We start from the raw sequence: 21,599 nt of genomic DNA, 5'->3' as shown, positions 1-21,599 counted from the left end.
ATTTGTAGAATTTATTTTTTAGATTCCTTAGCAAAGTGGTTTTATCTAAAGAAAATTAGGTGCTTATGTACATATTACATGCCATTATTTTCCAGGTTTACATACACTATTACAATAGTTTTTTTATTGTTAGGTGAAAGTGCACATTTGTTACAAACACTGTCCCTCCAAAAGCTAGGAATGCCTTTTTTCCTCACAGTACAATAAGTGTAGATATACCAAATTTATATTTCTTCCAAAAAAAGATGAAAAGCCAAAGATTTCAATTTCATAGGAAACACCATACAAAATGTTTGGGCGTCGACTTTAATATAGCCTAGAGTTAACATCTTTAATATAGACATTTTACTTTATATAAATACATAACCTCATCAATTTTGGCCTCTTTTGACCCCTTTTTCTTGACACATTTGCCTTATTTATATATATATATATATATATATATATATAATATCTTTAGCAACCAGAATTATCTGGTGTGGTTGCTAACTGCCCCCAAAAATAGAGCAGGCCTTTTTTTTTTTTAATAGTGCAGTAATATTTAACTACTAGCAGTTCAGCCCGGCTTTGCTCGGGCCCTATCTACTGTTCATAACTTTATGTGCACACATATATATATATAAAAAAAGTTTGACTCATGTCCAGGTAACCTACACCTAAGTAACTACTTGGCCTTCAGGACAAGATCAAAGTGTAGTATCTGTTCTTCAGATGCCGCACTTCTATTTCTTGTTCTCTTTCGGTGGAGGAGAAATCCTTCACGACTGAGACAATTTTTATTTTTGTACCTTTTCTCCACGTTAAAAAACGACCCTGGTGTCTAACTCTGTCCCGTGGGGAGGCATAGTAAATAGGTACACCTAAAATTTCAAGTGCTTAGACCCAAAATTGGCGGAGGAGTTTGATCGAGTCTGCAAAGGTCAACTCTTTCAACTTTAACCTCTTGGTAGCCAAATTTTCGCCGGAAAACTGATTTAAAAATTTGCTGCATGTCTGAATACCCTGTATGTAAAGTTTGAAATGTTTAGACCTAAAATTGGCTGAATAGTTTGCTAGAGATCATAAAGATTATATCTTTTGAATCTTGCTCCTTTGACAGCCAAATTTTCGGCCAAAAACCGCTTAAAAAGCTTGCCCTATGTCTGAATACATTTTATGTAAAATTTCAAATGTTTAGACCAAAAATTGGCTGAGTAATTTGGTAGAGACTGAAGAGGTCAATTTTTTTTTTAACTTTGACCTCAATTTTGACTCCTTAACATTTATCAAATTATAAAGTTTAATCCAAGGAACCTACATCTAAAATTTCAAGTCTTTAGACCCAAAATTGGCAGAGCAGTTTGGTAGAGTTTTTAAAAAGTCAAATCGTTGACAGCTAAATTTCTGGCCAAAAACCAATTTAAAAGATTTTCCCAAATCTCAATACCCCTTATGCCAAATCTCAATACCACTTATGTCAAATCTCAAGACTGAAAATTTAGAGTAGTTTGGTAAAGAAATGTACACACACACAGATACACACATACAGACAGACAATTTCACTTTTATAGATATATAGATTTGCAACATGACAATTAAGCAAGTAACATTGCTTTTAGTTGAAATTGACAAATTTTTTTTCTTTTTTTTACATGGTGGTCACAACTTATCAAGGCCCAGAGGCCACTCGGGGATAAGGGTTATTAAGTGTACAGTAATTTACGGGATAATATCATAGTAATCTTTAGTAATGGAGATTTGATAAAGTGTCTTACTTAAGGGGTCGGTTTATCAGGAACTTGTTTATGTTGGACTTGAAGACATCCAAGTTGTAGTCAGGTGAGAAACAGGCAAACGGAAGAGAGTTCCAAAGGTGTGCACTTCTAAGAAAGAAGCTTTGTTCATGGAATCTACGTTTTGATTTAGGCACAGATAAAGAGTGGGGAAATTTATTGACAGTGGTTTCAGCTAGACGAGTGTTTTTCGTGAAAGATTGGCGAGGGGGGACGAGAGATTGGAGCTCAGACGAGCACTTGCCATGGAAATAACGATAAAACAAAGACAGGCTCACAACATCTCTTCTGTGGGAGAGAGGTTGCAGGGAAGAAAAAAGGGCATACCTCACTAAGCAACGTAGTCTATTTGGTACTATGTCAAGGCAGGATAGGCTGTTTTTAGCAGCTCCTGCCCAGATGTGTCAGTAGTACTCCATCCTTGGACGTACTTGGCTTTTATATAGATAAAGAATTGCATCAACTGTAAGATGTCTACTGGAGCAATAGAAGGATCCCACCATCTTTCCAGCGACCTTGGCAACAGATTTGATATACGTGTTCTATTTCAGATCAGGAGTAAAGGTCAATCCCAGAAGCTTGTCAAAACATGGAGCCTCCCCAAGACAAGAGCCATCCATTTCAATTGATGCCAGATAGAGATCAGAGCGTTGATGATGTAAAGATAGAAGCTTGGTTTTAGATGCATTAAAAGTAACCACCCACCTCTTCCTCCATTGTACCATGCACTCTTCTTAATGAAGACTTAGTTTTTTAACTGTCGGATTTCTCTATTATAAAAAAAAACAAATATTCTTATTTCCACTTCTTATAGTTTTATATATTTATCACTAGAGGTGGGGGGGGGGGGCCTGCCCGGTCGTGAAATTATGTTTTGTCCAAATTTCATACATATTATTACAGAGTCCTGATTTCTTAAAAGAATAAAAAAAAAAAATAAATAAAAAAAATTGATATTTGGGTACCATCACCTAGAATCAAAACCGAAAGCAAAAATGTAGCATTTAAAGATGGTAATGTTACCACTGTATCAACATGACACGCATATGAACTGATTAAAAATAAACTAAGATGAATGTACAAAATGTATAACGATTTATTTTTCAATTTTGATTCCTTTTTGACCCATTAAAAACTATTTTAACAGGCTAAAGAACCATAAAAAGAACAGTCCATAAAAAATCCAATCATTTGAGTCCCCTAGCGCTGCTCTACGACTTTTAGTTTCGGGAGAGATACAGTTTGAAAATATGGAGACAGACAGACAGACATATAGCCTTTTATATATTAGATTTTTACTCAAGTTCCCCAATTTTCTTATTTTTACATTCTTCCTCATTCTGTAAAGATTACTCTTCCGATTTTGCTAGCTTTCGTTAAACTCGCCCAATTGATTATTAGACCTTTTTCTAAGTTTTTTTTCTTCTTTTTTTATTTTTGTGGCGGGGAGGTGGGGTCGTAGAATTCGGTTTCCAGCATACTTTTGCCGAGTTTGGACCAAACGACAATAACAGATTTTGTTAACTATTATGAACTTTCACATAACATTTTTGTACACTAACAATCATACAGAGTTACATTTAAATTCACCATCATAGTTGACTAATAGAACAATCTATATCATGCCCAAGTCCAAGATGCTCCTTGCTTTGTTCAGGCTTTCAGCAATACACTACATTGGTCATGTCCTTCATTGAGCAACAGTTACAGCCAGTTAGTGCCCGCCAGTGCAAGGAAGTGACAGTACCCAACTTAAGAGATGGGGTCTGCAACTCAATGACAATGCCTGACAATTGAAGACAGCTGATTTGCCGGCCAGTTCCTGACGACAGTTCTTGCTCCTATCGAGAAGTGACCGTAACTATATGAAAATCAATGTCAGTTAGTTATAACCGCCAGTGACCCAACAGTGCCCACTACTGGATAACAAGACTATACAATAGATGACAGTGAACAAATATTGAAGACAGGTCATTTATTTTCATAGCAGTCCAATGGGCTTGACACTGGTCATGACCAATAATGACCAATCGCAAGTAACCGCCTATAAACTCCAATGACCACCAATACTCATCAATTAAGACAGACAATTTAATTTCGGAGTCCACAAAGTATCCAGTGGATTTGACTGCCCAACCTGCCTGACAGTTAGAGACAGACGATTCCAGTTCAGAGCAGTCCAATAGAGGCCGACAATGATCGTGTTTGTCAGTGATTCTCAGCATTCGCGAGTAATCACCTCAAACCAACACTAAACGTCAGTAAATCCCAGTGATGACAGTGACAGCCAGTGACTTCCATTACCTACCACTGCCAGACAATGCCAGACAGTGGAAACCAGATGATTTTATTTTGGCCACAAATCTGTTCTGGTTTTCTGTCATACTTTCACCGGCCAATTCCAATACACGTATATAAAAGAATAACAGCATAGTTACATTCTAAGATCCAAATATTTATTTTTCTTATTAAACTGCACTTTGAGAATATCAAAATTTTGGTAACATTTTTTACAGATCCTTATACAGAAATAATCGATATTATTATGTCAATATTGAATCTTCCCATGCATATACTTGTCAGAAAAACAGAAATTTTTGCATAGAAAAAAAAAATGTGACAATATAATGCTAGAAAAAGGAGAGAAAAAACATAGCTTATTTGTTTAGGTAGCTATCTTCAGCCCATATTGCAAAGCTATCCCTGTTTTAGTCAACGTCTAAATTAAAAAAAAAAAAAAAAGGTTTTAGTCTACAAAGAAATTATTTATATTTATCTAATAATATTACTTAATTTTATAAATTGCATTTAATATTATTTTATGTTAAATTGTTTGGTAATTTACTAATATTTATAAGTTATGTATGTATGTATATATTTAACTGCATAATTATATATCTAATAAATCAATATACTTTAATTCAAGTTTATAAGGACTCAAACATTAACTTTGTATTCTAGGAGACGATTTTTAAATCAATATAAGCTATTAATCAGCCCCATTAAAGGGAAATACCCAATTATAAATTTTGCCAGTTAGTTCCCTTGTATTACAGATGTAACTGCAATTATTTGCCTAGAATATAATGTATTTCTTTCATATATATGTAGTAGAGATTTCTAACTCAAAATCTCAACTCTACTACATATATTAAAACTATACTTCTTTGTGACGTCAGAACGTAGCCAAACATGTGAATGTTTTTTCATGTGGATATTGTATCTGCTTCCAACATGTTTCTGGCAACACAAAGACATTCCTTAATTCCCATTGTCCCGTTCTACCTACTCTGACCTAACTTGTTGTATAGCTATTTCTAATATAATGAACAATTTACTACATTCTTGAAATCGCATATAAATAGCAATATGTATTCATTTTTAACTTTTGATCACTGAGTTCGATTCCAGCATTCGCCTTTAATAATTATCTTCAACCCTAATTTCTTTGTTTCTCTAATTTTTTTTAAAGAGTCGCCACTTATCAAGGCCCAGACCACTCGAGGATAAAGGTTAATAAGCGTACAGTGGTCAATGGGACAATGATGTAGTAATGGTTAGTTGTGGAAATTTGGTAAATTGGATTACTTAAGAGGAACGGCTCATCAAGAACTTGTTTACGTTAGACTTGAAGACGACCATATTATAGTCAGCTGGAAAGCAGGCAAATAAAAGAGAGTTCCACAGGTGTGCAGTTTTAAGAAAGAAGCTTTGTTCATGGAATTTACGTTTAGGTTTAGGACATAAAGAGTGGGGGAAATTATTGATAGTGTTTTCAGCTAGACGATTTGTTTTACATTATGCATTACATTTTGTGGATGAGACAAAGTTTATGACTTTCAATGTGAAAGGAGAGATCAGGGCTCTGGTTGGATCAACACTAAAAGAAGTTGCTGAGTTTATATATCTGGGCGGCAACATCATTTCCACAAAGAGAAAGATATCGAAATCTGCATCTCAAAAGCATGGGCTGCATTGGATGGGCTGCGTTCAGTATGAACTTCGGGGCTAACTAACAAACTGAAAAGGCAGTTCTTCAGGGCAGTGGTAGAGTCTGTTCTTGTTTACAGTGCTACAACCTGGACACTCACCAAAAGATTGGAAAGAAAACTAGACGGCATATACACCCATATGCTATGAACAGTATTAAATATATCTTGGCAAAATCATCCCACGAAGCAGCAACTTTATGGCAACCTACCTGCCATATCTAATACCATCAGGGAGAGACGGCTACGATTTGCCGGTCACTGAGGAGCAAGCATGTATTGGTGAGTGATGTATTGTTATGGACTCCATGACATGGATACGCAAACAAAGGACACCCAGCAAATAGCACACGACGCCAACTGTGAATCTGAAGATCTGAGGCAGCTGATGGAAGACAGGAAACTCTGGAGAAGAAGAGTCACATTGTTCCGGGCAAGGAGCCCCTTGCTGAGGATGATGATCATCATCAATGATGATGATTATATTATATATTGCAGAATCTCTTTTATATTTATGTTACTTTTACTAGAAGAGCCAGACAGCAGCACTCACCTAATTACAGGAAGCTGTCCGCTTCAATATACAATACTAACCCAAACCTCTTGCCCATTGTCTTTTTACTAACCTCACGTCCTATCATATCTTTTCTGCTGATCAGATTATTTCCTTTTATTATATTTTTGAATCACCCCCCCCCCGCCATAACACTGAGGGAAAGAGGCATCAATCACACAATCAAACAGTTCAAAAGCAGAACTTTTAAAAAAAAAATTAATTCAAAAATAAAACAGGATGATATTTAGAAATTATTTTATTATATGGATTTGTGACTTTGGTTTTGTCTTTTTGATGTTTTTTTTTTGTTTTTGTGAAAAAATTTTCAAGCTAAAAATTTTATAAAGACTATAAAGAAGACAATTAAGACAATAAATATCTTGACGAGAAGCCGGCGATTACTCGATACGTACTGGAAATACTTCAACAGTTCACCGTGTGCAGCTTCGATGTTCATATCAGCATCATTAATATTGGAGTCGATTCTGGAACAACAACAAAAGAAAAAGCAAAAAATTTTAAAATGTTTCAAGCAAGACGGCATATTTTACCACAAGTGCCAGTCAGCAGCACTTACCTTAAGTGGAGTGAACCAGCTTCCTTCAAAGGAAGAAGTCTCAAGGAAATATTAAATTCACAATTTCCCCTCCCCCCCCAATCACATTTGTATCTCAGTCAGCAAAGTTGACAGACATTAAGTTCTTGTATTTCTGAATACACTTTATATAAAATTTCAAATGTTTACACTAAAAATTGGCTGAGAGGTAAAATTTTTTTAACTTCGACCCCAATTTTTACCCCTTAACATTTGTTTTGGGTTCAAATCAAGTTAAAAACTTTGATCCATGTTCAAGGAACCTACATCTAAAATTTCAAGTGTTTAGACCCAAAGTTAGTAGAGTTTTCAAAGGTTAAATCGTTGAACTTTAACTACTTGACAGCCAAATTTCTGGCCAAAAACCGATTAAAAAGATTTTCCCAAACCTCAATACTCCTTATGTCAAATCTCAAGTCTGTAGACTGAAAATTGACAGGCACACAGACAGACAATTTTACTTTTAAGATATATAAATTTATACATTTTCTATTTATACTGCGTTCATACATTTTCCATATATATTGGATTTATATATTTAATATAAAACTTGCACTAAGCAGAAAAACCTGACGTTGATGATCAACAAACGTTTCACACTTTCAAATTTTTTTGTCATCGGTGAAACCGCCTATTTTTCAATCAAATCAATTGCTCTAGTTGGGGACACACCTCAATGCACCGGAAGGAAGCTTCACATGCCTCTTGCAACGACTTTGTTCACAATACATTTGTAGTCGACATTGCACTGTAGATAACCTACTGTTTATTTTATAATTTTTTTTTTTTTTTTTTTTTTTTTTTTTTAAATAAATAATGGCTTAAATTTTAGTTTAAAATGAAAAAATCTAGTATCATGGTGCAATTGTGCTTAAAACAGAAACATTCATTTTGAATACACCCATGTTATATCAACTGTTGATTTTATGTCGGCCTTTTCAGCTTGTGTGGTAATATAACTTCTCAAATGCAAGTATGCTCTTAGGTTGTGTAAGGTGTTAACTTTGGTCAAAATCGTCTGTTCCTTCTTTCATCGGATTTTTTCCGATTATCGATACTTATCAACGATTCTAATACTAAACCTATCCAAGAACATTATCAGCTACATAAAGTACCTTCATGTGAAATTTCATGTGAAATTTCATAAAAATCGACCCAGCTGTTTTCAAGTCCATAAGGAACTCACTCACACACAAAGTTCCCCTTTATATGATCGTAGAGATAAAGATATTAGATATTTTATCTTTATTTTACATATTATTTTAATAGCAGTCATGTATTTGGATCTCACTATGACAGACTTATAGGTTAATCATGCTAAATTTTGTGCAATTTTGACCTATGTTTCAATTTTTACGCATTTCAAACAATAGAATATGTATCACGGCTATGATATCATTTGATCGAATACCTCATGATAAACTGAAAAATAGCAAAGAGAAAATATCCACTCACCTGTGCACTTGTTCCTCTTGTTCTTTAACCATTGTCGCCAGTCTTTGAAAAACAGTTCCGAGTTCTACAATGGTTGTCTCGATATTCTGCATCGTGTCACTTCTTTCTTGGTAATGAGACATCTGGATTTGGACAAAATGAAAATAAAGTCGAGTGGCGAGCACGGATAGTGTTTTGCTAAAGTCATGCAAACTTTGAGAGAAATTAATGAACAGTAGTCTAGAGGAGTTGTTATTTGTAAGGATTGAAGACATGCATTGCATGGAGAGTAATGATATGACGCTAGTTTTGAAGACGTGCTCAACTCTTATGACCTCAGAAAAGGTGGGTGATAATATCGATGCCTCCTGCCCCCCAAGGGTATTAGGAATTAAAAAACGAAGAGGAAAGAAAATATAAAGAAAGCTGAAAAAATGTAACAAAAAAAAAAAAAATAAAAAATAAAAAAAAAATGGAAAAAAAAAATGGACAAATGTAACAAAAAAAAAAAAAAATGGACAAATGTAACAAAAAAAAAAAAAATGGACAAATGTAACAAAAAAAAAATGTAAGAAAAAATGTAAGAAAAATGTAACAGAAATGAAAAATCTATCAAAAATGAAAAAGGTTTATCAGCAGAACAAAAATATACAAAGTTGTTTGCAAAGGAGCACAAAAGAAAGCTAAAATAGGACCGTTAATCAAGATGTGGGTGTAACGCGAACAAAAGATCAGTCAATATATTTTACAGTTAATTTTAAAAGTGGCAATGAATTTTGTGACAGTTTTCCGACAGTCTTGGGCTTCCAACAGTTGTGGCTAGTTTGGAGTCGAGGACAGTTTCAAGTTGGACTCTAGAAGGCAGAGCGTGGCTTAGAATAGATTGAGAGAAGACGAGATGAGCAAATATCAACCGACAACAAAGAGGCCTCAGCAGATTATAAAAATGTGGACCTTAGCATTTTAAAGGTCAATGGTGTCACGCACACACCAAGAGTGCAACTAGTATTTGCAGAATGTATCAAGATTTGTTTTTTATGTTTTATTTTGTTTTTATATTTGTGAACCACTGTGCGCCCCTCGGCAGCCACCAAATGTGTGTGAGACAATGACACAAGTAGAAGATGAAAGAGAAGAAATCCACAGCACACAGTGCTGGGGTCAACAGTGGTTGTCAAGAGTTAGTGTTTCTAATTAAGCTGGTTTAAATAGAGTTGATATGGAGAAGATAATCAAATACCAAGGTTTTATGTACGACATGCAAACAAACTGGAATCTTGGATAGACTTCTATCATTGCAGTAATTACAGAAACAACTAAACTCCTAAAAAAGACTTTAAAAAATTATCTGGCAAATATACTCAGTGAATCAAGTGCAATCAAGAAATATAAACAATTGCACTTAAAGCAGCGGTTAGAATTTTTAAAAGACCGGCGTAAGTGCTTACAATATCAGTATTTCTACGCACCTGTTGCTCAATTAAGAGTTGGTCTTGTTGTCGCTTTGGTTCGGAAGAATCCATATTGATGACTAGATCTTTTTGATCTTCTGGCATGAATAAATCTGCAAACAAACATTAATTCCACAGTATTATCTGAAATTCAAGTTTAACAAGATTTTATTTTCATACTTTAGTGCAGAATAGTGATGCTTTAAACCAACGCATTTCAGGTGAAAACATTATATACTTATGTGCCATGTCGAAATTACAAGTAAAAATAAAATTTATTAAGTTCCTATTTACAATGCCTCCTCACGGGACAGAGTTAGACACCAAGGTCGTTTTTTAACGTGGAGAAAAGGAACAAAAATAAAAATTGTCTCAGTCGTGAAGGATTTCTCCTCCACTGACAGAGAACAAGAAATTGAAGCGCAGCATCTGAAGAACAGATACTACACTTTGATCCTGTCCCGAAGGCCAAAAAGTTTATTGATGCATAAAATTTTATAGTATGTTTTAATGTTGAAGAGTTTGCAAGATCCAGGGGAGGTAACTGTAATTAATTTTTTTACTAAATTACAATTTGCCATTTTTAAACACAAAATGTTAGAATATAATTGTGGCTGATTTTCTGTTAAAAATGCATCCAGCACATCTTCAGCTGGATCATTTTTTCATCATTTTTGGAATTGATACTAATTTCGACATGACATGCAAACATATAATGCACTATTCTACACAAGCACATTTATTTTATACAGTGAAATAATGATAACACAAGGGACATAACTATATTCGTGCATGAAAAATTATTTCCATTTATATTATTTGAACTATTGTTCTCATATGTCATTTTCATGTTTTCTAACCTTTGACCTCCTCAAGGTCAAACTACAATCTTTATGATGGGAAGTGATGGTGGTCTAGTGATTAACGACACGGATTAATGACCTGGATGTTTCAAGGTTGAATCCAGTTGGTTCCATAAAAATCACTTTCACTTAGAGACGATGTCAATCTTCACGTGGTCCCTTGCGCATGTACCTCATGTTGTTCTAGAAAGGATTCCGACTAGAAAAATATTAGTGAAACAAATGTCATCAGTAGAATCTTTAGATTCATATATGATGATGATGATGATCTTTATATTAAACTTGGTCAATTCAAACTGAACCCTTTATTGATTGCACAAGGGATATTGTTTTTTTTTTTCTCTTAGCCATGACCAAGTAGAAATCTGAAGTAACACTGAGGATTGAACCTTCAGCCTCCAGAATTCTTTCTTCAAACTCCTCGACCTAACATTCATGGGCAATATGAACTGGAACAAATACAGTGAGGACATTGCAAAGGCTACTGCAAAAAAAGGTGGGTTCTCTTTATCAAGCTAGAAAACTACTTACATCTGTACCTCTTCAAGACCACCATTCACCCATGCATGGAGTATTGCTACCATATACGGGCTGGCGCATTTACCACTAGCCTCTCCCTCTTGGATAAGGTCCAAAAAAGGGTTCTCAATCTAATAGGCCCCACTTTGTGAACTAAGCTCCAACCCCTGTCCCATCGCCACAATGTTGCATCTCTGTGCCTGTTTTACAAATAGTTTAGTGGCATGAGTGCTGATGAATTTGTTGCACTTGTGCCCCATCGATGTACATTATTACTATAAACTTGCTTAACAACAAAATCTCACCCCTTCACTGTTGAGGTCCCTAAATGCCAGAAAGCTTTCTACTCTAATAGTTTCTTCCCTCGAACAGCTACATGTTGGGATTCCCTTCCTGCTACCCTGACTGTACTGATATGCAGAAGTTTAAATGTAATGTAAACCAACATCTTGTTAATCTTTCCTAGGCATGGTCCCAAATAGTAGCCCCTTACGTCCAAGTCGCGATATGTCTTGTTAGGAGTGAATGCGAGTAAAACAAGTGAAGCATGCTTGGTCCCCCGTGATTGCACAGTGAACGACGCATAAAAAAAAAAAAAAAAAAAAAAAAAAAAATGAGGTTCAGCATTTCTCCCCCCCCCCCCATTTAGTCCCAAAAGTCCCCACTGGACGTCAAATCCTAGTGAAAATGAACAAACAATGCAGTTTTAGGCCTTAACATATGTAAATTTGAGTTCTGCACCATGCAAAAAAAAAAAGAAATGACTAAGTTCATCATTTCCCCCCTCCCTTTCAGCCCCAAAAGTACCCAAGATGTTAACATATTTAAATTTAAGTTCAGCACCATGCAAAACTGCTAAATAGACATACACAGAAAATTTTGAACAAATATCGTAAAATAGTCCCAAAAATGGAGTGTTTTTATTAGCCCTAAAAGAACCCTTGGGGCATATTCAAGAGTTATCATGAAGTATAGACAAACAAAATTATATAGAAATCAGTTAGCTACAATTTTTCAGAAAGTTTTATAAAAATCTAAGGTATCAATTTTTTTTTAATAAGCATAAAAGTGTCAATTTTAACCCGAAAGGCACCCCTAAGGTGTCAACCGGAATTTTTCCGGAAAATCGGTTATGTTACTTTTTTACTCATATCATGTTTAATGTTTGCGCAAAATTTCAAAAAATTCCAAGACATAGTTATTGGGGAAATGTGCGGACGGACAAACAGACAAAGGTGAATTTACAGGTCCACTCTACTTTTGTTGGGGACCAAAAAACAAGATAAAAAAGAAGCCGACTACTTGATACTTTATCCATTAGAGAATAATAGTGAATAATCCAAATTATCAAGGAGAGTAGAAAGTAGACGTTGTGTTTACTTTTGACAGTCTCATAACTCTCGCTTATGATTACATAAGGGACGTAATTCTGTATTTGTGCAAATTACCTCCCTTTATTTCATTTGTATTATATTGAATATCAATTTAACAAAGCTTCATAACTTTCTTCAGGTGCATTTTGTCAAACTTTAATGTATGTTGAACTCAGAAATATGCACAGAATTTCAAACTGATTGCTTTATTTAATAAATGATAGGTAGATTGCTCTTGTTCCATTAGCCATGATCAGGTAGAAACCTTAATTCTTAATCATATTCTTAGTATCACCTGCACTGCAGATTGAACCTTCGACATTTCTTCATTATAATAGCAAAATTTCAAAAATCGAAATATTGAATTTCAAGTATCTACTTGATCGTCATGTCGCAGTAATGGACATATCCAAAACTTATGAAAAAATGATAAGATAGAAAATAATTACAGATAAAAAGTTTTCACAGAGAAAATTGCGTTTTGCTAAAAAAAAAAAAAAAAAAGAAATCAAAGTTTAGAAGGTAATTATTTTTTGAAAACTTTCAAAATCTTAGACCAATTTAGCAAAACTCAATTTTCGCCGATTGTTTTTGAAAATTGTTTTCATTAATAACCAATTTTGTAGATTATCATTTTCCATAATTTTTGGACATGTTCGTTACTGCAACATGATAATTAAGTAGATACCATTGGTTTTACTTAAAATTGTTGGGGACGCACCCCTATTACCAGGAAAATGAACTCGTCCATGACGTCACTTCCGGGTAAAAAGAAGCGGTTTACAATAGAGTCAATGACAGATGCACGAATGGATGGACATTCACAACTAGTTCTGCCATGAGCAAAGATATTGTTGCAGTGCCTTTTTATGTATTTTTGTTTAATTGTTCCAGTGCCTGTCTCGTCATTTATTCAACCATTAACATCACAACAAATGCAATATTGCAATTTTCGCTATTATAATGAAAAAGTGGCAAACCTTCAACCTCCAGAAGACCATCACTTAGAAGTGATTATTACTTATTACTTTATCCATTGCGCAACATGTCCAAGTGGTCTGAATAATCAAAATTATCGATTTTCATTTTAAAATTTCTAAAACATTACCTCCCTTTGATTGCAACAAAAAAAATAAAATAATTAAAAAGAAATGGCTTGATTAAAACAAAGAAAAACAAAACTAAATATGCTACCAAACAACACCGGATCAGGACAGCTAGTTTCTTTTTATTTTTCATAAAACTTTAATGAAATGTCTTTGAAAGAGACTGTTAACATACTCTATTTGACAATCTCCTTCAGCTTTTTAGCTAGGAGTGAAATATATTAAATATTGGATGGTTTAAGTTCACAGACACATAAAACAAGAAATTGTATTTAGTCGGGGTTAGCTTATGCACTTGGATGTCAGCTCAACCTACTAGCTTTGCAAAACAAATGTGACCTAACATGGTTCAAGGAGAGAGTGAGTGAGAAAAGTAGCCTAAGAATCAACTGGATGTGAGAAGAAGCAACTTAATAATCAATTATAAACAAAAGGGCTCTGGCACGAGAAATACATGGCCCCATTTTGTTTAATCAAAAATCAGTCTATGGTCTCACCAATGTGTTGTAAAACTGCAATGCCACAAAAGAATCAGCCACGACAACCTAACTTGCTTAATTTCGGATCTTTGCTCATTGTTTATAGACTGAGAGCTCTAGGTCTTAATCACCATGACATGTCCGACAACCTGAATATCAAACGGCTCGCAGAGGAGTTCAATATTTTTTTAGCCATTCCACTATAGAAGATCAGTAAACTCTGATTATCGAAATGTCAAATTTATACTAGCAATCTTCAAATTGTCGATTTATAATTGCATTTTGTCAATTAGTTAAAATCGGTGCTTTCTGATCAAGTCCACTGAAAAGTTGTATAAAAAATAATGATGCTTACTCTTTTTTGGATAAGAGTCTGTTTGTCTGAACAAATGTGAACTTTGATGTCTTTTTTGCTGTTTCAAATTCTGAAATTTTAAAACAAAACAAATTTAAAGATTGGTAAAAAAGAAAAACAAAAACAAAAAAACACCAAAACAGTGTGCTTAACATGCCTCTCTTCAATATGGACATGTAACAAAAAAAATTTTTTTAAATTAATTGGTGCTTGTCTAGAATTTTTCCCTTGTTAAAAAAAAAAAAATAAATAAAAAAGTTGGTGTTGGTCTAGAATTCTCCCCTTGTTAATATATATATATATATATATATATATATATATATATAGAGAGAGAGAGAGAGAGAGAGAGAGAGAGAGAGAGAGAAAGAGAGAGAAAGAGAGAAATCATGTACCTATGACAGAAAAAAAAATATTGTATTCCAAAAATCATATACATTGATCAAATAGTTTTAATTTTATAAAGAAAATCATTTTTAAGTGAATTTGGATTTTTCCAATGTGAAAGTTTTGCTAACATTAGTTGTAATGGTTATGCTCTGTTATCAGAAAATATACTTAATAATATATATCTTTTTTATTTAAAAAAATAAATAAATAAACTGAAGAAAAAAAAAACATTTTTTCTCAGTGTTCAAGTATTTTTTAAATAAATTGACTTGTAAAATGTTGGTGCATTTGTAATTTATTTATAAAATAGTGGCTCTTTCAAGAAGAAACAAAATTCTACTTTTTTTTTTTTTTTTTTTTTTTTAGACGATTACATGTGAAAACCTTAAAAAAAACTTTCCCAAAAAAAACAACAAAAATTAATTAAGAACAATGGGGGTGGGGGGTCATTTTCACATATACATTTAATATGAAATGATTTCCATTTCTGGGAAATTCCTGGTGTTTGCCTTTTAGAGCAGTTACTCCCCTCCACACACACATTGATTTTTTTTTTTTTCATGCTGAAAAAAAAGGTAAAATAGAAATTACAACTACTTATTTACTACTAACCCTTCAGCCATTTTTTAAATTTTAATTGTAGATTCCCATTTATTTATATTATACACTAGCATGGGTACCCGGCGTTGCCTAGGTTGACATGAAGTTCCGTTTGGAACACGCATGCTATACTAATCATTTTCATCATGAGCAACATGGGTATCCCCCGCAACAATTCCAAAAATAAAAGAACGGATAAAAACATGTAAATGTAATCGCCACAAAAAAAAAAAAAAATTATGTGATACTCTCTCCACCAGATATTTCAGCAGAAGGGCTACAAAGAGAAGAAACTATTCTCCAGATATTGAGCACTGGAAAGGACACACCCCCCCCGCACAAAAAAAAAAAATAATTAAAAATAGATCATTACAACTTTTGTTTCAATAAAATGGCAGTGAATGCCCATATGATCGCAAAAATGAAGATCTACCAAAAATTCATTCAAAAAACAAATTAAATTTTTCATCATTTTATGTTTCTAATGTAATCCCCACCCCCCACCAATATAATTTGTCATATTTCGTCTTTTTTATGAAATTGTTAGGTGAAAGTACAGAGTGGTCTCATAAAAATTAAATTTATCGTTATTTTAGGTTTCAAATGTAATTCTAGTCTCCCCTTACGAAAAAAAACAAAAACAAATTGTATTTGTCATGTTTTGATTGGTCCCACCCTTTCTTCTTTTCTGCAACTTCTCTCTTACAGATGTGATGTTGCTAGTCTCAGTCTTTTCCATGAGTAGTCTGATCTATTCTCTGCTTCCTTTGTTCCAGCTGGTTTGACTCATTGGTCTTGTGATCTCCAACGTTTTTTTTTTTTTGAGGCTCTGTTTTACAGTTTGTCACTGTTCAGAGGGAGACAACTCTCATTTACTAAGTAATTATTAATGTTAAAAGTTTCATCCTTATTTTTTAAGGTTAAAAGACTATTTTTTTTTTTTTAAACCTTAGCATAACATTTACTTTTTAATTAAAAAAAAAAAAAGAAAAGTTGTTGCAGCTTTATTTTTTAAATGTTTTCATCGAATGCAAATATTGGTTTTAGCATCATAAATTATGACATGAAAACTGAACTGATTCTCTTAATAGTCGCGTAAAGACTACATTTTGTATTATTAATTTTATCAACTTTGTTACGTTAAAAGAAAAATATCGTCACAGCTTTCTTTTTTAAATGTTTTGATTTAATAAAAAAATATCGCGTCCTAAATTATGAGATGAAAAAAAAATGAACGAATCTTTTAGTAAACGAGAGTTATCTCCTTCTGAACAGTGACAAACTGCAAAATAGCGCCCGTTTTGATACCTCAACTTTCTATTCAAGTTCTTCTTTTCAAGAACTGCAGACTTTGGAACTCTTCCTGCTGACCGTTTTCTCCTAGCTACAGCCTTGATATTTTCAAGACTATGGTCAATAAGCATCTTCTGTTTTTGCGATAAAATAAAAACAAAGAAATAATTTAAATGAAAAGTGTCTGTTGTCTCCTTCATGTATGAATTGAAGCAGTACAACTTCAAGCCCACACATGTATAACTATTATCACGAGCTACACAAAATTATGTATTATTGTTAAGTCGATTTAGTTTTATTTTGGATTATTCTTGGGCGTTATTCTCAAAATATTTTAGACAATGTAACTTTCAACCTACTTCAAGTGCATTGTGTTAAATTCTAAAACAGTGGTTTCTCATTTGAGGTAGTGACATCAATGGTATTATGTCGTATAAGAAGGTTACATCAGTAGAAGAGTAGAAACGTTGTAAGAATAACATCCAAGATGAGAATAGTAGTCCAAAGAAATACAAATCATCACTCCTCATCTAAAAAATTCCCAAACCTCGTAGATGATGCCCTTTTCTTTTCTCTCCAGCCTCTTTCCCACAGAAGAGATGTTGCGAGCCTGTCTCTGCTCTATCATTATTTTCATGGCAAGTGCTCGTCTGAGCTCCAATCTATGCTGCCCCCTTGCTAAACTTTCACAAAAAAAAAACACTCGACTAGCTACAACCACTATCAGCAATTTCTCCTACTCTTTTTCCCATAAACACAGCTTCATTTTTAGAACTTCCTACTTGTGAAGCACTGTTCAGCTGGCCTGCTTCCTGACTGACTACAATATGGTAACCTTCAAGTCTACTGGAAACAAGTTCTTGTTAAGCCGTCCCCTTAAATAATCAAATTTCCACCATTAATGATTAGTATACTACCACCTTACATTCATTAACCCTTATCCTTGAGTGGCCTTTACACCTTGATAAATGGTGACTCCCTTGTAAAAAAGAAAAAACAAATCGAAGATATTTTCACAAAAAAAAAAAGTTTTTGGCTTACCTCTGAATGAGCTTCAAGTGCAACTTTAAAATCATTTGACATTGCAGCCAATCGAGACTAGAATAAAAAAAATAAAGACAATTTTTTTTTGTCTCGTTGTAATAATTATTTTCATGTAATAATAATAGCACAAAGAATAAGAAAAGATTTGGTTCTTGTCCAGAATTTTATTAAAAAACGAAAATGAAGAAAAATCTATAATGTACGTAAGATGACGAAACAAAAATATCATATTCCAAATTGATCGAGTAGATTTATTTTTATAAAGAAAATCAGTTTTTAGTGATTAACTGAAATTCGTAGGCATTACAACAATAATCTAGTAAGTATGAATTATTGTTGAGTTGTCTCCCTTCATTTAAGATATTTTCGTTTAAGATATTTTTTAAAATGACAGGCAAGGTAGTCACTTCTCAGATACTCATAAAATATGATTTTCTTATTTAAAAATAAACTATATGATCAATTTACATGATTTTTTGAATATGATATTTTTGTTTCATAATTGCTACGTATTATGTTTTAATATGGCATAATCATGTTGACACACTGGTTCTCGCCAGATCACTGAAGTTAAGCAACGTTGAGCCTGCCCAGTACCAGATGAGTGACTATCTGGGAAGGCAAGGTGCTGTATGTACCGTGAGGTAAAATACCAGGTTGGGAAACTAGTGCTGTCTATCCTTCTCTCAAGGCTAAATGGGACTCTCTTAAGTCGTGGCAGGCACCCCATCTAGTGATGGCGTCATGATAAAAAATACCCTTGATAGCCCTGGCGAAGTATCAAGCATTCAGCTACCGACAAGATTTGAATTACACTACAAACTCATGTAGTGAGTTCAATCTCGGCTGCTGGATGGATAGCGGCATATATCATACAGATTTTTCTTTATTTTTGTTTTCAAATATAGGGGAAATTCTGGACAAGAACCAAAACTTTCTTTGTATTTATCAAAAGACATTTTTTTGGACAATTATCTTTATCAGAATGTTTTCACCAATATCGTCTTCAACCAAAACGATCGTTTTAAAACTCAATTGAAAAATTAGTTTGACAAATTTATTTTGTTGAAAAACGAGCTTTTAGTTTAAAACAATCTTACTCCAACTGAATCATACGTTTTCTGGTTTAACATAAAACCAAAGTATATTCAATCAGTCTCATCAGTAGGAGTTTAACGCATTTGAAAAAAATTACAATTTTACAAATAATTATAAAAAAAACAAAAAAAAAAACAATATTCCTTATTAAAACAACAACAAAAAAAAATAAAACAGCTCATGTCCAATTTAACAGATTCAGTCAACGTTTATCTCCCTTCCAAAATGCATACACAAACTTGGAAATTTTGTTTTAAAAGATAGTGGATACACTTTTGTTTCAGAACATTCAAAATATATGAGTTATTAAGGTTAAACAAATACAAAGTGTTTTGAAAAGAATGAAATTAAATAATTTTACATATATTTTTAAAAAAATATAAAGTCGAAATCAAAAAAAAATTTATTTTAAAATGTCAAACATCAAAGTTGTAAAAATAAATAATAAAAGAAGATCATTTTTTTTTTTGCCTGTTTCTTGTTCAAAATTAACCCTATATTAAAAAACAAAAATAAAGAAAAATATGTATGGTGTATATATTCATGGCAAAAGGAATATAGCACATTCTAAATATCATATAAATTGATCAAATAGTTTTATTTTTATAAAGAAAATCACTTATACACGATTTATGGGAATTCATAGGCATTACAACAAAAATCTTATAAGTTATATTGTTGGGTTATGTTCCTTTGTTTTTTTAGATTGTTTTAAGAATGGCAGGGAGTCAGTCACTCCTTGCATACTCATAAAATTTTATTTCCTTACTTAAAAAGAAAACTACTTTTATCAATTAAGGTGATTTTTGGAACATGATATTTTTGTTTCATCATGGAAATGTACAATATACAGATTTTTTTGAATATAGGGATAATTGTGGAAAAGAATCCAAATTTTGTCATAAAAAGTGTTTAAAGTAAGTACTAAAAATAATAAAATGTAAAAAAATTCAAAGAATGATTACGCACCTGAAGAGTAAGTACGATGCATTTGGAGTGTGTCCTCTGATGATTGTTACGGTGATAGCTTTCAGCTTGGGTAATCTGGCAGCAAGACAAAATAGAATATCTTTTAAGATACAGTTATTCAACATGGACTTCCTTATGGCGTTTATTACTATATATACATTAATAACAAAATGTACACGTTAAAAATATGCTTTAGTTCTGGGATTGATTTATGTGTAAAAGAAAAAACCTATTAGAATTGTTTTGATAAGCCATAACTTACATCTTGTGTCAGAATTATATGCAAATCGATATTTTTGTTCTAACTCCGATAGTTTTCAATGAAAATTTGTGAAACTTTGCACGTTATACGGCAACACTAACGCATGCGTAGATATAAAATTTTAGGCTAATCTGCACAATAGCAAGCAAACAGCAACAATTTTTGTGACTTGCAGTTTTTTTTCAGCGTGCCAACTTTATATGTAAGATGGGATGTAAAGGTGCTTTAAGTAAAGCTGAGAAGTCTAAAATTGTTCAAAGGCTCCATAATAAAATGTCCAAATTGTAGAAATTGCCATAGAATTACACTATGATCATTAGTACAATATTTTTTGATTGTACTAACTCAACTTTGTAACAGACGTTCTGACAAAGGGAAAATTCGTAAGAAATCATATCTGTCATATTGAACACTGAGCAAGATCAAGAGAAAAGTTTGCCATAACCCAATTGAAACTAGCAAACAAGCTTTTGAAAAAATTGGCATTCCTAATGTGCCCAAATCAACTCGTTGCCATATCCTGAGGATGATTGCAAAATTTGGAAAGCCAGAGGTCCGCCCTCAATTGAAGGATATCCACAAGAAAAAGAGGATGGAGAGGGCAAGAGATAACATGAAGGTGAATTTTCAAACTGTTTTGTTCACCGATGAGTGTCGATGGACCCGATAGGTGGAGGGGAGGATGGTACCATAATGAGGGTTTACATCGCCAAGGAGGTGGTGGTGTGATGTTTTGGGCTGCAATCATTGGCAATGAGCTGGTAGGACCATTCAGAGTTGCAGATGGAGTGAAAATTACTGCCAAACTCAACATTGACTTTATTAAGGAACACTTGGAACCCTGGCACAAGAAGAATTTAGCATTCCGGAAAAAGATGGTATTCATGCATGATAATGCACAGTCTCATTCTGCAAGGATAGCCACTGAATATTTGGAGAGTTTTTGCCAGACATGAGAAAATAATGCGGTGGCCAGCCTGTTCTCCAGATTTAAATCTCATTGAAAACCTGTGGAGCATCTTGAAACAAAATATTTACTCCAGAAGAAGGCAATACAACTCCAAGGATGACGTCTGGAATGCTATTCTGACTGCTGCCAAAGACATTTTATCATATGAAATCGAAAGTTTGACATCTTCAATGGACCAAAGGCTTTTTGCTCTTGTCAATAAAAATGGCAATTATATAAGATGTTGATTGTACTATGAAACCATATTGAAGTTGTTTGTTCTTTATTATTGCTGTTCTCAATTTACAAATTCCTAGAATAATCAATGTTTTGATGATCTTTTAGCACTTCACCATATTTTAGCATTCGTTTGCATATAAAGTTGGCACACTGAAAAAAATGCAAATCACCAAAATGGCTGCCAATTGTTTATTACTGTGCAGATTAGCTTAAAATTTTAGATCTGCGCGTGTGTTAGTGTTGCCATATAACGTGCTAAAAAACT

At 33.4% G+C, this 21,599-nt stretch overlaps 1 protein-coding gene across 3 annotated transcripts in view; it reads right to left on the bottom strand.

Moving 5' to 3' along the window:
- Window positions 1-6,555: 6,555 nt before the first annotated feature.
- The window catches only part of LOC145296749 (syntaxin-5-like), a 49,399-nt gene continuing 34,355 nt past the window's right edge, over window positions 6,556-21,599 (bottom strand). For all 3 annotated transcript variants that reach the window (XM_080142781.1, XM_080142782.1, XM_080142783.1), the window contains exons 6-11: window positions 19,884-19,958; window positions 17,814-17,870; window positions 14,493-14,562; window positions 9,816-9,910; window positions 8,368-8,489; window positions 6,556-6,802 (exon numbers count right to left, since the gene is read on the bottom strand). In XM_080142781.1, the coding sequence (XP_079998907.1) occupies window positions 6,643-6,802; window positions 8,368-8,489; window positions 9,816-9,910; window positions 14,493-14,562; window positions 17,814-17,870; window positions 19,884-19,958 (579 nt within the window). In that variant the 3' untranslated portion in view covers window positions 6,556-6,642. The remainder of the gene's footprint in view (window positions 6,803-8,367; window positions 8,490-9,815; window positions 9,911-14,492; window positions 14,563-17,813; window positions 17,871-19,883; window positions 19,959-21,599) is intronic.

Source organism: Euprymna scolopes, chromosome 17 (genome assembly GCF_053919585.1).
Source record: "Euprymna scolopes isolate OS-2025 chromosome 17, ASM5391958v1, whole genome shotgun sequence".
Taxonomy (NCBI): domain Eukaryota; kingdom Metazoa; phylum Mollusca; class Cephalopoda; order Sepiida; family Sepiolidae; genus Euprymna; species Euprymna scolopes.
Note: the sequence above shows the minus strand (reverse complement) of the source record. Positions and strands in the feature narration are given on the sequence as shown.